Genomic DNA, 27,160 nt, shown 5'->3' on the forward strand with positions numbered 1-27,160 from the left:
ATTGAACGGTTTATCAACCGACATAGGATCAAGCGAGTCTTCATCGACAATGGAGCAAGCCTGAATATCTGTACACTACAATTGGTCACAGCATTGGGATATGCAATTGAATCAATGGATCCCCACAAAAAGATAACCATAAAAGCTTATGATGATGCAGAGCGTTCATCCAAGGGAGCAGTTGTGCTACTAATCCGAGTGGGCCCAGTGGTGAAACACATCATAGGTCAGGTACTGGACCTTCTTTTGCCATATAATTTATTGTTAGGAAGACCTTGGATACATGCAATGCAAGTCGTTCCATCCACCTACCACCAGTGTATCAATTTCCCTCATAATGGTGTAGAAATTACAATCTTGGGTGATGCAAATCCATTTGCATATTGTAACAATATCAATCATCAACTAGAGATTATCGTTCCTAACAATAGAGAATCCACCTCATCCACCTCATACGTAAGTCCTGCCTCTCTTTCCAATTCAAACACCACTATACCCAACCAAGAGAAGCTCAAGATGAAAATGATAGAGGAAGGTCCTGGAGAGTACAATCTAAGCCAACTCTTTTGAGTTGGACAAATGCCCACTTCTCCTAGAACTCATGGTAAACCTCAACGGTTACTTCAAACACCAGTGGTCAAGCTAGCCTGCACTTTGGCGCCTTTCATCCTTAGAAAGAGTCAAGAAGAAGAGACCAAAGATGAGGACTTAGCAGAATGGTTCTATAAAGACCCTATCACCACGGATATCCCACAAGCTAAGCTTCCCACAGATCAGTATGGCAAAGGCCTTCTCATTATACAAAGAATGGGTTATGATGGTCAAAGTGCTTTGGGACCTTGCAAGCAAGGATGACATGAGCCACTGCAGCCGGAATTGAAGCCCAAAGATAACATAGGCTTAGGCTTTCAAAAGGAGATTCTTCCTAAACTCTAATTCAAAGGAAAACCCAGCTAACCTCTATATCAGCCTAAAACTCCAAAGAGGTCGCCTTTGATTATATCAGCAGCACCAAGCACCATACCAACTACCCCACTGAGGTTGAACATCCCAGCAATAACATCCACAACACCAATCATCTCACCAATCAAACCAACAATTCCATCAACAGCAGCAACCGCATCAATAGCACCATTCGTCATATCAGAACCCCCATCAGCATCGACAACACCAGCAATTCCAGCAGAAGCAGCAAATTCAACAACGTTGATGCTACCTGTATTGGATTCATTAATCCCCATAATCCTTCCTGCAGCACCCATCATTTCATCTACAAGGTTACATCAACTAATCACACCTGCAGTGTTTAACTCAAAGGACATCCTAGTATGGTATAGTAATCGGATACTGGAAAGCGACTCAGAGACTGACTCACATGAGTGGGAATTTGATTTCATCCAGCTTAATACTTCAGATGAGGAAGACGCATCACTACCTCCACCTTGCAAAGACATCCCTATTTATGGAGAAGCACAAATAAAGACCTCTTGGATTCCTGAACTGGAAACTTCTTCCATAGACCCTACATCACATCCTATGCCTGATTCTGACAGGGAGAGTACCATCAACGACCTTCACCACAATGTATTGACCCTCACTGACACCTCTTATGAACTTAACCGGATCGATGAGGTAATGCATATAAAACATCCTAAACTCAACAAATGAAACCAATCTAACTCCCCATGCCTTACCAATTCCAAAATGATGAGGCAATCATTGACTTTTTGGAACTAAGGGATAACATACCAAGCGAGGATCACAAAGTTGGATTCACCATTGAACTTAATAGCGCAGCATACTTTGGGGTGGATGCCAAACCTTTCAGCTGCAAAAATATAACAATAAAACATAGATCTTCCAGTGAAAACTACATTGTGGCACTATTTGATCCCACAAAAGTAAAAAGAAAGAGCGTATCCAATGGTAAAACCTCTCTTAGGTGCCTGAGGATGAAAGGTTTGACATCCTCCCCTCTAGTACATAGCAGGAATGATCAACAATTCTTATTGAAGAGACAAAAGAATACAATGTGGGGACTCCTAAAACTCCTCACCACATACATCTGGCATCTCTTTTAACTCCAGAGAAACAGCCTAAGTTTGTCAAATTCTTCCAGAAGCACCAAATCAACTTTGCATGGTCATATGCAGACATGCCTAGTCTTGATCCTGATTTAGTCATGCATCACCTCACAATAGCAGAAGGAGCTAAGCCTGTCAAGCAGAAACTTAACAAGATGCATCCTCAGATCGCGGTGCTATTCAAAGCAGAACTTAAGAAACTCCTGGATGTTGGTTTTATTAGACCAATCGATTATGCAGATTGGATATCCAACATTGTGTCTATCGGAAAACCCAATGGGGGCATCCGTATTTTTACTGACTTTAGATATCTAAACAAGGCATGTCCTAAAGATGACTTCCCCCTACCAAACATCGACATAATAGTGGACCTAACAGCAGGACATGACATGTTTTCACTCATGGATGGCTTTTTAGGGTACAACCAGATAAAGATCATACCAGAGGATCAACATAAGACAACCTTCACATGTCCATGGGGAACATACTGCTAGAATGTAATGCCTTTTGGTCTAAAGAATGCAGAAGCAACCTATCAACGAGCAATGACCACCATCTTCCATGACATGATGCATACTATAATAGAAGATTATGTTGATGACTTATTGGAAAAATCACTAAGAAGAGAATGTCATCTAGAAATATTAGAGAAAATCTTTTAAAAATAGAACAATATCATGTTCGACTCAACCCAAAGAAATGTGTCTTTGGAGTAATCTCAGGGAAACTTCTAGGATACATTGTTTCAAGAAAAGGCATTGAGGTCGATCCTGCAAAGGTCAAAGCAATCATGGACATGCCACCTCCGAAGAACATCATTCAGCTAAGGACATTACAAGGGCGGCTACAATCCATCTGAAGATTCATTGCACAACTGGCAGATAAGTGTCACCCCTTTACACACTTGTTACACAAGAACATCCTCTTTCAATGGGATACCAGATGTCAGCAAACATTTCAGATGCTTCCAGACTATCTCATGAATACACCATTGTTGATCCCACCGGATCCGAGTAAACCTCTATTACTCTATATTTCAGTAATAAATACAGCATTGGGTGTACTACTGGCACAACATAATGCAGAAGGGAAAGAGTGTGTTGTTTACTACATCTCTTGCACATTGGTTGGCTATGAACTCAATTACACACCTATTGAGTGAGCTTGCCTAGCAGTAATCTTGGCAGCCACTAAACTGAGGCACTATCTGTTAACACATAAAGTACAAGTCATTGCCAAAATCGATCCACTAAAATACTTACTCAGCAAAGAAGCCCTGACAGGCTGCTTGGCCAAATGGGTGATGATTCTCAGTGAATTTGACATCGAGTATGTAGACTGCAAGGCTATCAAGGGTCAAGTTATTGCAGATCAGTTGGGTGATGCACCACTCATAGGTGATCATCCTCTCATTTCCAATTTTCTAGATGAAGAGATATTCATGATCACAGTAGCACAACCATGGAAATTATACTTTGATGGTTCATACACTAGGCATAGCTCGGGGGCAGGCATTCTGTTTATCACACCTCAAGGTGACAGCATCCTGAAGTCCTACAAGCTCACATTTCCATGCACAAACAACATAGTTGAGTATGAAGCCTTGATCACAGGACTCCGACTAGCCGTCCAATGGAAATTAAAAGTTACAGATATACGGCGACTCCCAACTAGTCATCTGACAAGTAACAGATGAATATCAGACCAAGGATGACAAACTCCTCACATACAAACAAATGGTGGACAATTTAAAAGCATCATTTACTGCTATCATCTTTTAGCAGATACCCAGAGATCAGAATCGAGCTGTTGACGCTATGGCTACTATCGCATCTCTCCTCGATCTTCCATAGAATTCAACACGCTACGAGTTCTTGGTAGAACAACTTTGGATTCCTGCTTATGATATCCCCGAATCCAAGATGATATGTCGCCTTGTCGGTTCTGAATCCCCATGGTACGGTGAATTCTACACCTACCTCTGTGATCACACACTTCCTCCTAACCAATCAAATAACCAACATAAAACCTTCATTCGCCAAACCGCTTGATATACCATTATTGTTGAAACCCTATACCGACGCAATCTTGATGGTACTCTCCTTCGATGTCTGGAACGGGATGAGATAACAAAGGCCTTGGAAGAGGTACATGAAGAAAATTGTGGAACTCACGCAAGCGGCCTATCCCTAGCAAGGGAGATCATACGCGCTGGATACTATTGGTCGTCTATGGAAAAAGACTCCTACCACTTTGTCAGAAAATGCAAGAAGTGCCAAGTTCACGGAGACCTAATACATGCACGAGCACAAGAATTGCAACCAATCACCACACCATGGCCCTTTTGTCAGTGGGGACTTGACCTTGTGGGTAAAATTCATCCATCTTCATCCAACTGCCACAAATTCATCATTACCGCTACTGAATATTTCACAAAGTGGATCGAAGTTGTTCCACTTACCCAAGTCACCGGCAAGAAGATCGCCTCATTTAATCTAAATTACATCATCTTCTAGTATGGTGTACCCATGTCCATCATCACAGATAACGGGCTTCCTTTCAAAAATCAGGATGTCCGTGAGCTCTGTGAGAAGTTTCACATCCAACACCGCTTTTCCACTCCCTATTACCCACAAGGAAATGGTCAAGCTAAAGCATCAAATAAAAACATATTGAGAATTCTAAAGAAGAAAGTCAATGATGTCGTTCGTGATTGGCACGTTCAATTAAATCCAACACTATGGGCGCATCGAACTAGCATTAGAACCCCTACAGGCACAACTTCCTACTCACTAGTCTATGGAGCATAAGCCATCCTTTCTATTGAGGTCGAGATACCATCTCTACGGGTTTCCTTGCATAACCTCATAGATGACGAAGCATACAAAGTATCACATCTTCAGGACTTAGAGCTACTGGATGAGAAGTGACAAGCTGCATACAATCACCTCAAAGCCTATCAGTAGTGCATCAGTAGAAGCTATAATCATCGAGTTCGACCTCGTACATTTGAGGTAGGTGATCTTGTTCTTCGAGAGAATCCTCGTAACCAACCAAATAGAGAACATTAGGGAAAGTTTGAATCAAACTAGCTGGGTCCATATGTTATCACTGTTGTATTTGGGTCTAGGGCATATCAGTTGGCTACTTCAGAAGGAGAACCGTTCACAGATCCAATCAACAGCATGCACCTCAAACAGTTTTATACATAAAGTTGTACAAAGCATTAGGCTCCCTTACATACCAGAAAAACACCAAAAACATTCAGATAAATGTCCTGAAGAAAATACAAAAAAATCAAAATAAATATTTTAAAAAAAAAAATCATACATCCAAACGGTGAACAACCACTCCTGTGGCACCTTGGGTAAGTGCGATGGTGAAAACCTAGCAAACAGGCACCACTCGTAAAGGCTATGGCTCCATTGTATTTCAAACTTGTTGCGATCACATTCATTGCATCCACTCATCCATCAGTCCAAATCATAGCTTGTTATTGATCTGCAATCAAGGATAGTACTTCATGCATCTTGCATCCTGCTTTTTCATGGTCATATCTAAACTAGGGGTAATGCCCTTAACCTATTGATGGAAGTGGATTCTTCATTACTTGTGATTCATTGAGTTCTTCATTCAAAATTGTCTCACAAAATACCAAAAACATTCAAAACACTCACAAAAATCCAGAAAACATCAAAAATCAATCAAAAACATGGCAACACCTTGTACATACGCATCCAAGAAGATACCAAACAAACATTGAGAAATACTCAAACAATGATCACTTATCATACCAACCGAACAATCAACATTGACACGCCAACTGTCTTAACAAGGATACATCCTTCCTTACCAAAACAAAGATAAGATAACATTTTCTTTGACAAGAAAATTTTGTTTAAGCTATCAAGTACTTGGTTAGTTTGAAACGATATTTACTCATTTATATCAGGTTCTTACACTACTCCAGGATATCCACAAGTGATTAGAGTGGCCATGATGGTTCCTAAGTGTCGTTTCTATTATGTCTCATCTTCTGTGAATTATTCCAATGAAGTTCTAGGGCATGTACTAATAGTGTCTACGTAGGAAGTTCACTAAGCTACATGATCATATGCAAAATACAGTCATGGATCACTACGGCTTGCTAACTACAGCGTATACCTCGACCATATGAGCATGAACCATTATGGAGGGTTCATATTCTTTATTATTTATTTATGCTACTTGTTTGCAGGTACAATGATCTATCCTTGGTTCCTACTGCCTCGTCCAAGATTGATACTATCATGCTCAATGATAAAAATAAAGCACTATGGATCGTCATTCCATCTCATCTGTTTATATTGCATTATGTTGCATATCACCCATCCATTTAATCATTCATCATTCATATGCATGGTTTTGTATGCAAGTGTGAACAAGATTAATATGACAAGTTATTTAAACAACTTGGTCTTGGATACAATCACAACAGAGTTCTCTAATACATCGGCAATGCATCATGCAAAGTCTAAACAACCTTGCATTCATCTATCATGAGCACATCATCATTTCATTACATTTAGTTGCATTTAAATGCATATAGTTCATTATCATATACTTGCATATAGGTTTTATTAACCTCATTCTTCAAAATTTATTCAAGTGTGTTTAATATCATTTAGTTGCATTTACATACCTAAAGTTCATTATCATTCCATCGTTGCACAATCATAACATTTAGATTCATTTGTATGATAAAAAGCTCATCATTGCATTTATTACCATTACTATGCATTCATTTAGTATCATTTACAACTCATCATTTATTATCATTTAAACTTATTTACCATACATTTGTTTAGATTTACATAGTTGCAAATGTTTATTTATCTATCCATAAGTTCAGTACATTCATTTATCCATCTAGTATATTCTTATCCTCATTCATTACATTTCACAAAAATCATTTAGGATTCATTAGAAAGCATTCAGTATCCTTTTGAATTACATTAAGGTGTAGTTATTCATTACCCATGAGTTGCATTATCATGCCATTATCATTTCGCTTAGTCATGTTTTATCAAAACATAAACCATTTGTATCAACATTGGTTTCTACATTTTTCATATACATTTAGATATCATCATATAAACATTTGTACCTTACATTTGTTTATCCATATTGCATTTATTTTTAACCATCTAGATGCATTTTCATAAATCAATCATACATGGCATCAATCATCACTGCATATCATCATCTCATTATCTCATCAACATAAAATACAAAGTACCATCATTAACATCATTAGCATCATGCATAAATCATCATCATGGCATTACATACATAAAGCATTTCACCAACACATCATGCATACATATAACCCTGCATCCACATGTTAGTACCATATTCATAAACATGCATATAGACATCATATAAATAAATCATCATAAACCATGCATATAGGAATCATCTCATCCACACCTACATATAGCAAGCACAAATATCCATCTAAGCATACATCATAGATCATCATCTTGCATAAAATCAATACATATCATCAAACATGCATATCATCACAAAATATGGGATCACCTCATATATCATATCATATTGCAAAAACATACATGTATCAGAGTACAATGAAGTCTAAACATATCGGCTACCAAGAGCCATCCAAGATACAGTCCAAAATGACAATATGATAAACATACAAAATGCTTTCTCAGATGCCACTCTGACCAGATGTTGCACCACCTACTCCCCCACTACCCCCTGCACCACCTGACCTATCTCGTCATGGAGGACCCATCACACCACCACTGCTCTGCATCCGCTAAGACCACTCTAATCTCTCCCGACGCATCTATGAATAACTCAGTGCCCACCGACTAGCTGGCACCTCCTACTCATATAACCCCCGCCAATACTCTATCTCAGCCTGTGCTCGTCGAATCTCCCTCATCACCTCCCCAGTAGGACCCTATGCTCCTACTCCAACCCGGACTCTCTCCTGCAGCTCTGCTAATCTCTCCATTGCATCATCCCTCTCCCACAACACTACGGTCAACTCTGACTCTCGCGCAAACAGTTGGAGCTCCCTCCCCTGTCTCCATAGGTACCTGTCCCTCCCCCGCATCAAAGGTCCCTATGACAGCCGCAATGGCTAACCACCTCTCTCTCTCCGTTGTAACCGTCCACCAGCCCCACCTCCACCTCCAAATCCACCACCTCCTCCATCACCTCCTCCTCCATCACCACCACCTCCATCCCCTCTCCCTCGTCCACCTACGTGACCTCCTCTCCTCCTTCGTCTTTGTCCCCTCTCCTCCTCAATAGAAGGAATAGGCTCGGTTGGATCTGATATCCGAGGAATCGGATGTGCCATGATATACTGTGTGTACTCATCAGTAACCCCTACATCTACCATCCCCGGCCTCATCTGTCATGGTCTCATCTGTAGCATGCAAAACTATGTCAAAGCCTGATCATGGGGTAATACTGGCCCCCATAAGAACCTCTCTCGTACCACCCGTGCATACTCTCACAATCCACTAGGCAATCCCTGCCTCCACCCAAACTGTCTCAATACTCTCTCCCAAAGCTGTCTCTCCACATTGTAGGTTGTCCTACCAATGAGGTATCATGTCATGAACACATACGGCAAGGCCTCTACATCCTCCTCCCAAGGCTCGCACTCAATGTACGGCCTCCAGATCACGATATCTAAATCATCCATTGTCTGTCGCCACTACTCTAACTTCCCCAGGTGGGGCTGACTCATCATACCTCCATACATGTATACATATGGTTGGTCCACTACTCTGAATCTTAGACTCACGATTCGCGTCACAGGAAGGTTCTCCCATGCCCAAATATGCAGCAAAGTGATACGTACTCCCACTGAGCTCACCTCTTGGTATACTACCTCATGTAGCTCCAGATATAAGTGTGATAATATGCACAGTCCCCATGCAAATTGGGTCCCCTCTGTCATCATCTGCTCGATCACCTGACCCCAACCAACGATAAGTCCATGCGATCGTCAATATGGACATAACAGTCCCCCCACAATACCTGATAAAACAGACAGTAGTGGCTCATACAAAGCAGCTATATCCTCCCATGAATTCGAGTCATCGTGAATAAATACATCCTCATCAAAAAATTCATGCACTGTTGTTGTCCCCCAAGCTCGGTCATATGTCACCAGCTCTCCTCGAATAGTAATGTGAAGGATGCACCATACATCCTCCAGTGTAATCGTCATCTCCCCCTGCGCTAAGTGAAACGTGCATGTCTCACTATGCCACCGCTCTGTCAATGTTGTGATCAATCCACGACTCGTTTGAATCATGGGCATATACATAACATCATACAGGCTTGTCATTGCAATACAATCCATCTCGGCCTTTGTCAATCGATCGCACAACACCTGTGTGGCTGGATGTCTCTCCAGCATCTGTTAAGACACGCAGATCCTCCTACACACCTGCATCAACCATCATCATCAGTTGTTTTGTTTCAAACTTTCTTAAGTTTAAACCTAGACTATCAACAGATACTTTGATCAAGTATATTCGGGTCTCAAAAAGTAAGCAATCATGGCACACCTAGACTACAACAGGCATTTATCCTAATGACCTAAGTCTCATCAGGGCTGCTATGGTTCAAAACAAAACTCAAAATCACATCTTCATCCATCCATCATTGGCATCAAGAGATTTTTTTTCAACACACTGGGGCATCTACCTTCCTAACAAAAGCGCTACTCTACACACACTGGCGCTAAACCAACAACAGTGCTAAATCCACTACCTAATAGCGCTAAACCAACAATAGCGCTAAATCAACTATACAATAGCGCCACAAAAAACAAAAGCGCTACAAGCCATGTTCACTAGCGCTACAAACACAACAACGCTAAAACAACTATACCATAGCGCTAGATTTGACAAAAGCACTAAAACCACTATGCAAAAGCGCTATAGCGACACAATAGCGCTAAAGAAATTGACAACAGCGCCAAAACATAGTTTTAGCGCTATTGTTCTGACTCAACTTCGACACGCTTAAAAACCCATCAAAAATGCATAAAAATCAAAAATTCAAATTTACATACCGCTGGTCCATAGTCGTTTGGCCACTGAAATCGACGAACTCACTCTAGACAATGATCTGTTATAGGAACCGGCATCCTGACTATTGCTTGCTCTTTCAAAAGGTCACTATCAGAGCTCCAAAAATCAATATGGAGATGAATGCAAATGAACCTATTTTCACCCCTTTTCCCTCATATATACCCTTCACCGTAACCCTAATTTTACCCCTCTCACCGTCGTGGTCCCCATGAACTTCCAGAGCCTCCCATTTTTCCATTTTAACTCTGATTTCTTCTATTCTTTCACCAGTATTGCTAAAATATTCTCTTCTACCACCCAACCAATTTTCATTCTTTTTCAAGAGATCGCCCGATTTTTCGAAATTTTTCGACCCATATCTCGAGGGGGCATACCACCCATTAAATTAATATTTTATGGGGCATATTTTTTCACACCTATTTTTTTTCTTTGAAACGACGCGATAAACCGCACCGTCTCAAAAAGGGGCAAATGTAGTCACATAAATCTGTCCATTTTAATTAAATGAATATTTGCTATTTATTTGATTAAAAATCCACTAGCCATCAGTTAATTAAATTAACATTTAATTAATTCATCTTCAAACATTCTCCTATTAATTAAATAAATTATTCAATTTATTTTAATTCATTCATTAAACCAAAATCACAATCAATTAAATGAATAAATCTTATTTATTCAATTTAATCTCTTTTCCTCTATTAAATAAATAAATAAAACATTTATTTAAATCATTAAAATCCCCCCACTTGCATTCTCCTAAAAATGCAACTTGCACCTATTTGTTGAAATAAATGAATTTTATTTTAACAAAAATCTTATTTTCCCTCACTCACCAAACCCACTTGCAATCCTAACCCCTTTTTAGATTCTTCTAACCTTTTCCTAATTAGCCTAATTCATCCCCTAAATATTGTCATATTCTTAAGCAACTTGGAGTCACTTCTCAAAGACTCAAAAGTCTTTGAAAAGTATTTAATGTTTTATGTATCCAACAAGCTAACCTCTTAAGTCTTCCAAACCACTTATGGCTCTTACATGACCATTAATGGTTAAACTCAACTCACCCACATGGTTAGGGACTTTGACCCCTAACTTAACCCTCATGTGACCCATGTGTCTTCTTAAGCATTTATTGTTTTGACCATGGTTATCCTCACTAATTCTCACACAAAAGTTTATCCATTGGATAAAACCATTATTCTTTGAATAATGAATTTATTCACTCAACCCAACCTTAACCTTACCTCCCAAGTTAACTCTCAGGTCATGTCAAGCATTTAATGCTTCTTCCCTCTCCTCTCAACCCATCTCATGTTGACCCTTGTCATCCTGGGATTGGGTTGGAAGATCTCACATGGATCTCAAATCATTCAATCCCGACCCTTGTTGAGATTACTCAATCTCAACCCTCCATTGCTCCATTTTTCCTATAAATAGAGCCCATTTCTTCATAATCCAGATCCTGAAAACTTGTATGCATTTACATTATAGTCATTTTTAGATAAAGAGAAATTAGCATAAATCATTCATATTCACTCTTTTGGCTTAAAATCAACACTAGCTAATTAGATAATCTCTCATTTTAGTTTTTGTTCATACTTGCATAGCATTAGATTAATCAGTTTTCAATCTTAAACCTCCATAAGGCATCCATAGTGCAAAAAGCTGCTGAAAGCTACACTAATTTGGAACTTGGAGAGGAGAGGAACAAGGAGAAGCTACCAGCATGGTAGAGAGCATATAGAGATGTTTATTTACTTTTTGTAGATTCCTTTAGCTTTCTATTTGTTTAGTAGGGTCTTTCTTGATATGCTTGCTTAAGATAGTATTCAATCTTTGATTTGCTAACACTAATGACTAAATTGATTTGCTAACACTAATGACTAACTCATCTCTTGTGCTTGCTTGTGTGTGTTTAGCTATCAAAACAGGTTGTTACAAATCCTTCCATTTTGTAGAGCATCACATTCCACCTCATGTGAAATATTATATTGTTTCTCCTAACAATCACACCTATTTCCTACCTACCCGTGTTTCTTATTGAACCACATGTCATGTTTGTGTGCTCACACATATCCATAAGCCTTGTCTATATAAGCAGACTCATCTACATTGTTTGTACGGGCAATCAATCAACATCTTGTAATGATCCAGTTGATCATATTTTTCATCTTGATAGAATACAGTTTATTACTGTCATCTATTTTGTTCTCTCTTATTTGTGTTTTCCATTGCCTCTAAAGCTTGGCAAAATCTCACATGGTATCAAACCCATTAGAGTGTCATTGGTTTGCCAATTGAGAGAAATTTGATGCTATTTAAGGTTGTATATTTTGGAGTTTTCTATTGCAGGTTATTATTGAAGCTTGATGGGTCAAATATGAGATTACCATCGGATTGAGGAGGTCAAAAAAAATCAGTTTTGCCTTTTGTTTCAAAGAAAATCAGTTTTGCCTTTTGTTTCATCCAAATCGGATTTCGGAGGCCAAATCTAGAGGCATTTGAAGTTTGAAGTTGTGGTGGAAATTTTTCAGAAATTATAATTTTGCATGCAATTTTCAAATAGTGATATCTCACTCATCCAGACTCCTTTTTTTGAGCAATTTTTTTTGTTTTGGGGTAGAATTTCGTGATTTGTACAGTGGTATAGGATTTTTTTGTTTTTCGGATACACGTTCGGAAATCATGAAATCCCGATTTTTACAATTTTGGAGGTTTCATTTGGGCTCATACGGACTCCTTTTCAGGTGTCGTTTTTTTTAAGAGTGCATAATTTTTTGTCTACTTTCATAATCTGCCATTAGTTTGCAGTGATTGTGAGTAGAAATTGTACTTTCAGTATTTGGTCATTTTTTGGCCTATTTGGTATTTTTATTTTGTTTGGATCTCAGTTTAGATCACTAGCAGTATTTGTTGAAGTCTCTTATATCTCATTTTGAGAAGTTGTAATCATTGAAATTAGAAGACCACTTTGTCATTATTTGCAAGTGCCAACATGATCTTTTTATGGGGGGTCAGTTGTTCATTTATATCTCTTGGTGAAATTACATTCGGAGGCATCTTCATCTGCAATACTCTACGGGGCTTCTTTGTTGGTGGCATCATTTTCATGTTTCCACATTTGAATATTTTATCATGATGTATGATCTTGCTTGAACAATGTTGTACTCGCACTATCATAAAGTGTCACACCTCTTTGTATCTTGTTATTGTTGACTATTTGATGTAATCCTCTTGTACACGTAGATTAAGGAATATCTTGTGAGACTTGGTGCATGGCTCCAGTTGAGACTTAGATTGTACACATTTGTGCATGGCTCCCATGGGACTTGGATTGTACCAGTATTTCTACTATTTATGAGTATCTAGATGATGCTCAAAGCAGGTTGTCTCCATGCCTAATTTTTATCATGTTGCAGCGAGTGATTCATCGTCATTGACTTTGTACCTGGTTTTATCACACTTTGACATTATTGGTGCAGCATTGGCTCTTTTTCTTCCTTATGGGGAGGTATTTTGGTCATCATCATTGGACCATCTTTGCAGGAGATTCGGCATTGAGGGAGGGCTTCAGGGTTTCTTCTTTTCATCATTGAGAGCATTGTGTGCTTTCTTCATCTCTCTTTTGGGGAAGGGTTTTTTCCCATTGGGTTTTTCTCTCTTTCTCCGTTTATGGGAGATTGCATTTGCATTTGTACATGGGTACCTAACATGGCCTCGTAGCCGAGACCCATCTTGCATTGCTTAGTTGCATTGTAGACTTCAGTGCATTCCCCTAAGTAGCACTTAAGGGGGGGTGTTGGTGTAAATAATTATTCATCATGGATATTATTACACCTTACTTAAGTTTACTTAGTATATGCATTTAATAGTAGTTTGGGTATGAGACACTTGGTTGTTTGTGTCACATTGGGATAGTGTGTGTAGGAGAATTTCCACCTTTTATGGTGTGATCTTGTTGTTACATTCCACCTCATGTGGAATGTTATATTGTTTCTCCTACCTACCACACCTATTTCTTACCTACCTTTGTTTCTTATTGAGCCACATGTCATGTTTGTGTGTTCACATATCCATAAGCCTTGCCTATATAAGCATGCTCATCTACATTGTTTGTACGGGCAATCAATCAACATCTTATAATGATCTAGTTGATCATATTTTTCATCTCTATAGAATACAGTTTATTACCATCATATATTTTGTTCTCTCTTATTTGTGCTTTCCATTGCCTCTAGATCTTGGCAAAATCTCACAACTTTCATGTATATACCAATTAAGATATTTTTTCAAAATAGAAGCGTTATGCAATGTTAGACATGCTTTTAATTTGCTAGCTACTTTTGGAGAGAACTCCTTTGTAAACCCATCTAAAACCCCCTAGCCCACTAGATGCTCATTACAAAAGCCTTGTGTGGTAGTATTTAGCTCTTTGCAAAGAATTTTTGAGGTCAAAAACTTGGAAGACATGTAGCTACAAACGTGAAATGTGTGCTTATGCATGGATATTTTAATCGCATGCATGTGAAATCAATGTCGAAAACTTTTCACTTACTTTACTTGATCATAACGTGTCACCTCATTAGCTGATAGGCATTTTGTTGTGTGAATGTTTGAAGAATTTATAATATATCTATAATATTGTGTTGTGGAGTTCCAAAATGTCGCACTATGGTTGTACCCAAGCTCATGCAAAATATTTGTCTTTCTTGCTCCAACCATTATACTCCAATAAATGTTCCAGTGACCATTGATTGGATGACTTTTAATTTGGTAGACTTTGAGCTCAATTATGTGTAGCTTCCAAGTAACAACATCAATTTGAGATTGAATATTTTCCCTTTTATCTTATGGTCTAAAAGACCCACAACCCGACAGTCGTAATAATACTCCTTTTATATCATGCTTACCTAAACTTGAAATGCCTTCTACCCATTTATGTGTGATTTTGTTTTAAATTTGCATATTTTTGTAAATATGTGATAGAAATACAAGATCTACATTTCATATAATTTAAAAGGTCCCCCACCTTACAAGCAAACTTTGTTGTGGTTATAAGAAAGCTAGAGATTTAACGAGTCTTTGTTCTTACCAAATGATTCTTGGTAGTAATCCACGCTTCATAGTTCACCCACTTTGTGTTTAACATAGTTGGACTACTCGCTGAAAACTCGTTGAGTTTCTAAAAACTCGCGAGTTTTTTTGGCCAACGAGTAGTAACGCCATTGACTCGCAAAAGAAACTTGTCGAGTTTTTCACAAAAACTCGACGAGTTTCTAGAAAAAACTCAGCTGGATTAAAAAGAGGCCCAAACATGTCAAAAAATTATCTTTTTTTTTTTTCAAGTCAATCTCATTCTCTTCATCAGAATATATACATGAAATATAACATTTAAGTGCTTAAATGTTATAGTTCATGTATATATTGGCAGGATGTTTGGGAGTGGTTTCAGATTTCTAGGAGATACAATGCAAATTCTAGGTTTTAGAAGATCTTTTAAATTTTTAGACTTAGTCAAATTTCAATAAACAGTAAGCTCCTATTGGTATTCTCTCGCTCTCTCTATCTCACACACTTTATCTGCCCCAAATTTTAAACCTATCTATCTCCTTGTCACTCTTCATGTATCCCCCTCTCTACCACTCTCCATCTCACATCTCCTCTCTCCCCCAAGATCTAGACCTATCTCTCTACCCCTCTCTTTCTCACCCTCAAACTCCCGCAAGGGGTGCTAGCCTCAACCTAATTTTATTTTGCAGATGCTTGGTGTCAAAGTTGGAGTGGAAATACCCCAAATCTCAAAAAAATTGCCCTCAAAATCTTATGTCGGTCTTGTAGTTCATCTAGTTGTGAATACAATTGGAGCTTGTTTGAGGCCATCCACACGAAGAAGAGGAGCAACTTAACTCAAAAACACTTCAATGACCTTGTCTTTGTGCAATATAATCTTTGGTTGTGCATAAGGAAGCTAAAGGAAGCACCAACTGGTCCAATTGATTTGGATGATATAGATCCTTACAGTGATTGGACATTACAAGAGTAGCCTCCATTGTTTACAAAAGATGACATCAATGATTTGGAGAGGCAAGCTACGGAGGAGAGGGGTGGATTTGGTTTCACACTAAATGACATTGAGGATGAGGGGGATTAAGAGTCATTGTCAGTGCCAGGTGCAGCTAGAGCCAGTCATACCGAGCAAAGAGTCATAGTCATGCCCACAACAAACTTCTAGGACTAGACCCTATAGTTCTATCTCTCCCTTAGTTTTTACTAGAATTGGGAAGAGGAAGATGTAATTGTATTGATTTATTTACTTTTAGTTCTACAAAAACTATTAACTATTTTGCTTCCAACCATCAGCATTCCTCATGAGAATGTGATTTTGTACCCACTTTGCATTTAAATATATCTAGACTGAACTTCTTTCTTTTGTTTTCTCATTTATTGACTAATGGGATGCATCTTCTCATTGAATTTTGCAAAAAAAAATACATTTCCAATTAAATTTAAGCAATTTTTTAAGTTCCCGAGAATTTTGCCAAGTATTGGCCAAGTTATTCTTGAGTTTTTTTTCGGGCCTTGGCAAGTTTTTCATTTTGGCAAGTAGTTCAACTATAGTTTAAACAGATACATACTTTTCCTTATTAACTTCTGTATACACATACTTATCTCCCATGCCTTAATAGATGCCCATAGCAATTTCAACTCCCAACTCTTGGCACATTATTTGTCCTTTACATCTTGATGGCCATTCTTAAGCCATTCTAAAGCTTCCATTTTGATGCAGGTAGGGATTTATGCTGGTATTCTTTACACCTGTGAATTTAATTTGCTTGAATGAAACCGTTTAGTTTCATCTATGGCTGGTATGACAGCTCTGTTGGTAGAATTTAATTGTTATAAATTACAATCGTGTAAAAATTGCACCTCCTCCCGCTGCAAGTGCTAGTATAATTGTGGTGAGATTGAATAACCCGTAACTATCCTAGCACAAATTTAAAAAAAGAACAAGCAACAATAATAATGAAAACAAAGAGTTGAGGACATCAATAGGGCCAGGTAATTAAAAAAATTGATTTTCATACCTTACATGCCTAGTGATATTCATAACCGCGAGCATTAAATTTTCATAAATATTGATGAGACTGTTTTAAACTGGAAACTAGGGGAACTACAGACTTCACTTTTTAAAATATGTTCTGATTAAACATTGTATCATCCGTTGAATTAAAATTACTAATAGAAATTAATACATTCTTAAGCTGGCAATAATAACGTTTTCAATTTTGAAATGGCCCAGCGGTAGAGAATAACCACTATGTGAAGCATCCACCTATGAATACAAAGAAAACATCATGGGACAAAACATCAGATTCCAAGCTTGTGCATTAAAAAACACGGTCCCATAGAGCTAAATGGAAACCAGCAGCGGTAAGACTAGGAATAAAACCTTTTCTGAAATCCATACAACAAAACTGATCAAAGGAATTAAACAAACACAAAATAAAGATTAAACTACTTCCCATTTACTGACTGGAAGTCCTCGTTATCTGCTCTAAACAAGAAAATAAGCAACCAGCCCACTTCTCTATTTATACACACACTTCCCTATCGCACCTCACCCCCACCACCACAACAAACTCTCCGGATACTGTTCATTTGTGTCCCAGCTTGTAGGGGAAATTCATCCACGTACAAAGCCTTGCCCCAAGAAATACAATTAGTGAAGAAATCCATGTTGGAGTATTGAAAAAATTGGTAAGGTATAATTGAAATTAATGTCATAACATCTACTACCAACGCTTGTATGGCCTCAGTCATGATCTACTAGAACAATAGAAAGGCCTGAAACCAGATAGTGTAACACAGAGGCAATTCTGAGACAAATCGCATACTGAACTCATGAATAATTAGTTAACTCCAAATTCACATTCCTCAGCAAGGATATTGCAACATATCTCTTATCTCTGAAGCCTGTACAAAAATGCAAAGCTCTTTTTCTAAAGAAGCCGGCGCATCTGCTCATTTTCTATTCGTAGGGCTTGCACTTCTTTCATTAAATCTGATTGCTTTTCCAGCACCTTTTTCATAAAGGTACTCATTTCTGTCTGCTAGTTCAGACCAGGAAACACCCAGAATGAAAATTCGTAGCATGAGCATTATACCAAACACAGAAATGATCTCCATGAATTATCTCTTACCAGTGTACAAAAAAATAATAATAATCATCATACCTGCTGTAAGTGAAATTGGCGTAATAGTTCAAGGTGAAGATTCTGTACATCTTCATGGATTGCCCTCTGTACAGAACCAAGACTTTCCTCAAGTGTGCGTTGTACCAACTGAAGTGCAAATGATGAGTGCCCTTGTTGACTGTGTTCCAACTGCAATAAACTTTCACATTAATGCATTTATAGAATTCCTCAAAAGAGAATGTTAACCTATCTCAATGCTTTTCAATGCATGATACGCTCGTAAATAGAAGTTGCCAGGATTACTCTTTTTCTTGAGTGCGTAAATACAAATGATTTCCCTGTCTCTATTTGTGTGTGTGTTGTGATCATTGTGGAGGAGAGTTTGCATGACTGTATGTGCGTGCATGAAGCAGAGAGGAAGAAGAGAAGAGGCAGGCTGGGGCAGTGTGGAGAGTGGGAAGAGATTTTACATTTTAGTGTACACTGGTTAAAAATATTACCTATGAAAACATTAATGGCATTATGAATCACACAAATTTTGTTCATTATATACAAGCAAAACAGGGAAGACATAAGATTAACAGTCAAGGTAGCCAAAAATGCATCATCTCGAAATGCATAGATTATAAGAAATACTCAACTCAGTGCCCACTGATTGAAAAGCTACCCATGTACTGCAAATAGAGCCCCACCCCTGGCTTATGAGACGTCCCAATAAACAAGTTAAATCAGCTTAGTTTTTTAAATTAGAAGGTTACAGCTTTTCCAATAGCAAACTGATTACAGCTGTGTTGAATGAAATAAGAAATGGAGAAACAAGCCCAGGGAGTTTTGTGGCTCAGAAAAAGATTTTTGGTGAAAATATCTGTTAACATAAATTTCCATCCTGCCATCTTCGACTAATTGTGTGTTTGACAGTAAAATTCATCGTAGAATTTTTGTTTCACCATCAATTATGTTTACAACATTATACAAATCTGTGATGAGACATAGTAGAACTTAAGTCTTGCTGAAGGAATTGGGGTTTATAAGATCTAAGAACTTTCAACAAAGAAAACCCTTTCTTTTCATGGGGCACAGCTCATGAAATCCTTCGAAACAAAGGAAGAAACAGGCTAAAAAAGACTGAGAAAACAGCAAGAGTAACAGATGGCGTTGCAGCCACCATTGCATAGGAATATGTCTAAGTGAACAGAGAAACAGCCATTAAAATGAACAATGGGTCTCCTCTTTGCTTGTATCAGTATCATGCGCAAGGGGCATTTCCATGTGTTCAAAAATGCTACCACACAATTCTTGCATTTTGGAGATAGGGTACACATCCCAGACATCATCAGTTATCCCTTAAATGCAAGAAATGCAGGAGGGGATGTCAGGAGCTTCCCCAGCATCTTGGGGATAGAGAATGCCTAACATCCCATGGTCAGGCATAGAAATGAATATAAAAATTTCAAAAAAACAATCTTTAAATAATATTTTACACACCCACACCCACGCACTTTTCTTGCATTTTGGGGATGGGGTCACACATCCCAGACATCATCAGATATCCCCTAAATGCAAGAAATGTAGGAGGGGTATCGGGAGTTTCCCCAGCATCTAGGGAATGGAGAATGCCTAGCATACCTTGGTCAGGCATAGAAATGAATATAAAAATTTTCAAAAATATTTTCTTTAAATATTTTTACACGCACACGCACAAACACACACACATTTTAAATGTTCTACTATATTTGAACATTCTACTTATATCATGGCCACAAAACTAGAGATCAAGTTTACATGGGCACATAGGTGTGGGATGTGATGGTGTGAACAAAAGTTGAGTAAACAAGTGCGAGGATGGAGGGGTATGAAGGGTGCAAGGGTAAGCTGTGTGCAACTGCAAATCTCCAAACTTGAGTATCTTGTAACATTATAACTGAAGGACACTAAACTTGAAACTAGAAACATAATATCATTATAAAACTTATTGAGATTAAACCCAAACTACACAAAAGATCAGTGTGAGACTTATGAAGGTTAAATCAAACTATATCATGAGCCCCTCTATACATAGGCTAATGATATAGTTTGATTTTAACCTTCAGAAGTCTCATAATGATCTTATTAAGACCATGCATTAAACCACTCACAAAATATACATATTATATGGCCGACTCTTTAGCTAGATCTCAGTTCAACAAAGAGATAGGATATAAAGCTTCATCTTCTCCCCTTGTCATGGAGCCTCGCCAATTTGAGAAGCAGCTGGAGTGCAATGGGAATCATGACAATTCTTGTCCTGCCATTAGTAACTCAAATTTGTTTAACGTGTCGATGCACTTGTTGAGTACGCTTAAGTAATTACCCACCATTTCCAAATCCTTGCCCTTTGCAATTGTCTCTAGAACTTAAGGAGTGTCAAAATCCATGTCAAAAATGCTACAAGGAAGACCCCATAACATGCAAAAAGGGTTTATTCCTTCAAACTAGGGATAGCCCTATTGTAAGCATGTCAAATGTATCGAATATCATCATTCCAAGTGTAAGGATGAGCATTATTGTGCATTCCCAACATTTAGATTAGGATGTCATTTACCACTTCAGTTTTTCCATCAGTTTGAGGATAGGATGTTATTAATCTATAAAGCTGTGTCTTAACATTTGTCACAAAGCTTTGTAGAAATGACTAACAAAACATGTTGGATGAAGAGTTTGATTGTTTTAGGAGCACTAATTATCGTCTTGCACGCAACTATGATCACCATCATAATAAGATTATCAACAAGAAGCATGGAGTCATGTTAATGTTTGATCCTTGCCAAGCCAGATCAGAAATTTCTGTTGATAGATTCCCATGGTCTAGGCAAAGCTGGAAGTGGGGTGTACCATCCCAACTTGTGGTTTGTTGGCTTGGCTATGTTGCAGGGAACATAGAACATAATGTGAGCTTTAATGTGTTTGTGCATGCATGGCCGATAGAAATGTTGTTGAAGTGCTTCCAAAGTCTTAATGACTCCAAAACGACCAGCTGATTTGGACCAGTGTGCAAAGTCATCAAGAGCTACCTAACCAGAAGCCTATCTTTAGCCTGCACTAAAAGGAGTGATGTACAAGTAGATTTCCAAAGTTTTCATAGGGTTAGTCTATTTCTAGCCATCACTATTTTAAAAGAGCATATTCCAAGATTTGTTGTTTTTAGAAAGACCTATTTTTAGCCTGTGCTATTTTTAGTGGTCTCTTTTTAAGCACAAGGAGCATGCGTTATTTTCAGATGTATTTTAAGCACAAGGAGCATGTATTATTTCCAGATTTATGATATTTATAACTTGGAGTCGACTATTTTTAAATCACCTATTTTTATATCTCTTGCCATGCAAGAAATGTGAACATAAAATCATAGTTTGTAATAAATTCAATCTATACCTTAACTGGAGGTCGCATGTTTGTGCAAAGATCCCCCCCCCAAAAAAACATAAAAGTTTGGAACTTCATACTCAATGCAATTACAGAAGCTAGATGCAAAAAACAGCAAACTAGACTTGATCTTAGTACATGCAAATGCCAAATTTGGCAACAAGCTCAAAGTATAGTTTTTTACACAGAATGAGATATATATGATCACAAAACTCAAAAGTACACAAAAAATCATGCAATTTCAAAAAAAATGGCACCCAAAAATGTTACCGTAGGAGCAAGAATGGAGCCCCAGAAGTTACCAAAACAAGAACCGTTCAACAACAGCTGTGAAAATCTTGCAATTTCTGAAAATATCAAGTACCAAAACCATATGTAAATGCACCGCCACAAAGAACACGAAATTCCTCCAAATCAAAAAAATTGCTCAAAAAAAGGAGTCCACATGACTAAGATATGGCCCTTTGAAGTTGAACTGAAAAATCAAAACTATTGATGGAGAGGGGGGCAGATTGGAGCAACTTGCTGATAGTCATTTGGTCGTCGAATTTAATAGTGTCTTCTAACACTCATTTGGCTGTCAAATTTAAGAGTGTTCCACTGACTGTCATTTGGCCATCAAATTTAAGATTGTTGCAAGAAAAATGCTGAAAAATAATTTGCCGCAAAGTATTATATATGAAAATAATGGTTTTGGGGATTTCTGAATTCAATAGAAGGGTCTGTTTTAAACCAAAATGCTCCAAAATGAACCTGCGATAATACACCACAAAAAAACCCAAATCTGGAATTTCTATAAAGTTTTTTTCTGATTCTCCAATTCATCATATGATGCAAGAGGAGAGTAAAATCAACTTTTCAAGATCCACCAAAAGATTTACTTGATTACCTCCCAGATCTAAGAAGAGGCTTTGCAAATCTAAGGCTTTGATACCATGTTAGAATCACTCAAGGGCTCAAGCTCCCAAGATGACCTGCAAAAACCAAAATAACCTTCTACAAAAGAGAAAAGCAAGAGCAAAATTTTCCAAAAATTGATGCAAAGTATATTAGATCAATATGTTCAATGATGTGCATATGCAAGGTTGAGAGATGGAACTCACGAGGATGATGACAAGTGCCTTAATCCTATGTCATATGTCAACTAGTGATTAAATAGGATAAGCTCACCCAACACCTAAGACCTTCTAGAAAGATTCATATCTCACTAAGTAAACTTAAGATGTGAACATGTGTGACAAAGTCCTAACTAGGAACTTGTTGGATAATGTACCTTGTTCACACTACAAAGCAAGAAAATGGATAGAAAACACCTCTATTCACACCAACAAATATGACCTCGAAAAGGCATTCCAATGTTGCCCTTCAAATTTGAAAACTACAATGAAGAGGGATCCCTAACCCTAGTCATGCCTTAAGGCTTAATGGCTAGCAAGCAGCAAAAAAGCAATGTAATCTATGTATGGTGGATGGCAACAAGATGGTGGTAGTAAAGCAATGTAGTGGTGACAATAGATTCAAGGTAGAACACGTGGCAAAGTAGTCGATAGGTGGACAAGTAGCAAATGTTACCACTCAAGCAGAGAACAAGTGGCAACTACCGAAATATCTATCATTTTGACACTACTTTAAATGTGGGGGTGCAGGGGTACCCAACAATCCCTGCTTATGGTAGGCGTCGTACTCTAAAGTGGTAGGGTACAAGATACCACCTTTGTTCAATATGAAAACACTCTAAGCACTTCAAAAATTTGTTATGTGCTTTAATCTTCTTTTAATTGTTTTATTTTAATTAAGGTTCATCATGCAATGTGTTGGTTAAGTTGTGGCATTGTTGATATTGCCACCAAGGTTCAAATCCCGCTGGGCTACTATGAGCACAAGCTTGTGCCTTTGTTGTTCCAGTGTGCTCATGGATTATGAACTGTTGCGGCATTCATGTTGATGGTTTCTCGGGCATTTATGCCTGTGCCAAACCTTTGTTGGGCTGTTGTGTTCGTGGGCTTTGTGCCCCTACTAGGCTTTTGTGCTCGCGAGTCTAAGTTGTTGTTGTTGCGTTAATGCCGGGGATGAGGTCCCCCGCTTGTGGCCTCACCTAGTGCAAGTCAAGCTAAAAACCCTTTCGTTTCACCGATCAAAAAAAAAAAGTTTTATTTTTACTTTTTTTTTTAAATTATAAAACTTATGCTAATGCACAAAAAAAAATTTGAATCATACCTATACAGTAATGCAAAAGGAGATCATAATGCATCCCTAGGCAAAAAAAATCTTGGAGTTGCTCCAAATGGGATGAATTTTATGTCAATCTATAAGATTTGATGGACACAAAGGCATTGTCCACTTCACTAAAAATTATCTCAAAATGCATGTTGTTTGTAGAAAGCAAAATCAAAACCTATAGGAAAATCTACACTAGATTAACTTCCTAATGTCTAATGGGGACAAATGAGAGCCTGTCCAAGCTAATTTGACTCTCCTAAAAATACAATGGAACAATCTATTTGATCCCCAAGGCCTCCTACAAATTGAGTGTTTTTCTAGATTGAATCAACTTGCACCTACATTGCCCTACTGTGATACATTTAGATTTAATAAAGACTAAGCAATTATTAAATCTCTCTAGAAACAAAAACGACAGCATGACACTAATTCAAATGCAAACAAGATGAGAATAACATCACCTGTGGCTTCAAAATGTGTAAAACAAAGGAAATGAACTACAATTTATACATTCTAGGCATGCACAAATCAAGGTGACAAGTGCCCTAGAAAAGGTTGAATTACCCATTGTAATTTGTGGTCTGGTTCAACATGTAAGGGCAGAAGTGTCAAGTGAACTAATCTTGACGAGGTAGAAGTGGTACCTAACTACCATCAATCAAACAGACGAATGAGGTAGAGGTGGCAAAGAATCCTATCAATTAAGGGAGTTAACATGTACTCTAATTCCTAATTTACCTGATTTGGTGGATCAATTTATATACAGGCAGCTGATTGGTTCTCCAAGTACTTCAGCAATATCAGAACTAATATTTGTTTTGCAGTGAACATGTCAAGTTAGTTTATGGTTTAGCCAAAGTAAATTCATCTGACTGCTACAAAGCATGTGCTTAGATACTTGAAAGACACAGTTCATTATGGGTTGGAGTATGTTAGAAATGAAGAGTTAATGTTGAATGGTTTTGTAGATTCAGACTAGGCAAGTTATACTAATGCTACTAAGAGCAATTCAATGTTTTGTTTCAGCTTGGGGTCAAGCATGATATCCTAATTTAGCAAGAAATGAATTGTTACATTGCATTCAACTAAAACAGAGTACATAGAAACTTCTTCGGCTACTGTGAGCTATCTGGCTTTGCAAGTTGATTGTAAAACTTATTAATCAGATATTGGAGCTAACCATAGTGTACTGTTGCAGTCAAAATTGTATTAAGCTATCTACAAATCCAATATTTGACAAATGCTCCAAGCACATTGATGTTCATTATAATTTTCTTCGAAAAGTTCCAAAGGAACCAATCATTCTTCAGTAGGTTCCTTTAGAAGGGCAAGTTGCAAAAATTTGGACAAAACCTCTATTAAAAGGGTTGTTTGAACCATAGAAGCAATGATCTGCAAAAAATCGCGATTAATTGGGAATCACAGAGGGTCCCGATTTTTGCCCTCTAAAAATCGCGAAATACATGTTGACCGCAGTCAATGATTTTTTCCTGCTCAAAACACGATTAATTGTAATTAATATCTGCAGATTAATCGGAAAAAAAAATCGCAAATATCCGTGTGAAAACCCTAAAAACATGAAAAAGGCACCAATTTTTTGCGGAAAAATCTACAAATGGACGTCGCCTCCCTGTTGTTTTTCATCCAAAGTCTGCAGGTCGGAAATAGGAAGCCCGACAATAAGTTTTATCGCAGAGATTGATTGTTGAAGGCATAGAACGTCTCTTGGATCTTCTTCAATCAAGCACAATTGGAAGTCCCTGTTCGTCATTGGTCACCGACTGTATCTTCAGGTTTAGTACAGAGGGGTCACCAAGCGGCAAGCCAGCACTGCATTCATCCAAGTATTTACAAATTATATTTTTGTTTTACAAATTTTATCGAGTAGTTTTGTTTTATAGAATTTATTTAATATTTTTGTTTATACAAATTAAATTTATTAGTTTGTTTTATAGAATTTAATTAATACACTGTATAATATACAGTATATTAAATTTAACAGTAAAATATATAAGTATATATTTTACTGTTAAGTATATACTGTTAAATTAAATTTAACAGTATATATTATCTTACTAATAAAATTAACAGTAGAATAGATAAATATAAAATTTAACAGTATATATTATATTACTAATAAATTTAACTGTAAAATAGACTAATATAAAATTCAATTTAACTGTTAAATTTATACAATTAAATATAAGTATATACAGTTAAAATTTAACAGTATACTGTATATATTTTACTGTTAAATTTTTACTGTATATACTTATATTTATCTGTTAAAATATATACTATTAAAATTTGTCTAACTATATTCTTAAAATAAACTCTGTTAAAATCGGAAAATTTGTCTAAATATACTGTTACAATCTGTCTAAGTACATCTTTCTGAGTACTTATTCTTCATTCTTCATATATTTTACTGTTAAACAATAAGTATATACTGTATATATTGTTAAAACTTAAAGTATATAGTGTATATATCTGTAAGTTTCTGAGTAAAATATAAGTTTTAACAGATAATTTTTTACTGAATATAAAATATATACTGTATATATTTTACTGTTAGACAGAAATTTGTCTTCCCAAAAAGTATAATTTAACTGTATATAAGGTTAAGAAGAATGTATTGCTGTTTCTAGTGGGTCTGAAATTCTTCTTCAACGGCTTAATTTCCAGGTCTGCAATTTTAATTACATTCTCAATTTCAGATTGTATGCTATGTGCTTACTCATGAAATAAAGTGAATTTGTTGTTCGATGCAATTTGGCTTAAATTGTCTTCAAATGCACTGTTTCATATGAATGTTCTTAAATGATGAATGAACTTTAGAAAAACAAAGCAATCAGCAAACAGTCATATTTTTCTAACATGTTCAAACAAGCCAAAACCATCATAACCTGTTGCATCAAAATCCTCAACTCAAAAATTTGATTTTCTCACTCAAAAGTTAAAGACTGAGTGTAATGTCTTTGCAGATCTGATTCTTGATCACAATGCCACGTCAAAAAGACTTTGCGTGGACACATTGCACAGCAATTCGAGGTAGAACGAAGGTCAAGTGCAATTGGTGTCTAGAAGATATCAATGGTGGAATTTCTCATTTCAAATGGCATTTGTGAAAACA

The 27,160-nt window shown here is 37.3% G+C and overlaps 1 protein-coding gene across 1 annotated transcript in view; it reads right to left on the bottom strand.

Annotated features, from left to right (window-relative positions):
* Positions 1–17,717: 17,717 nt before the first annotated feature.
* The window catches only part of LOC131043459 (protein NEDD1), a 106,210-nt gene continuing 96,767 nt past the window's right edge, over positions 17,718–27,160 (bottom strand). Inside the window, exons 9-10 of the mRNA XM_057976658.2 lie at positions 18,448–18,597; positions 17,718–18,321 (exon numbers count right to left, since the gene is read on the bottom strand). Of these exons, the coding sequence (XP_057832641.2) occupies positions 18,214–18,321; positions 18,448–18,597 (258 nt within the window). The 3' untranslated portion in view covers positions 17,718–18,213. The remainder of the gene's footprint in view (positions 18,322–18,447; positions 18,598–27,160) is intronic.

Source organism: Cryptomeria japonica, chromosome 11 (genome assembly GCF_030272615.1).
Source record: "Cryptomeria japonica chromosome 11, Sugi_1.0, whole genome shotgun sequence".
Classification (NCBI taxonomy): Eukaryota; Viridiplantae; Streptophyta; class Pinopsida; order Cupressales; family Cupressaceae; genus Cryptomeria; species Cryptomeria japonica.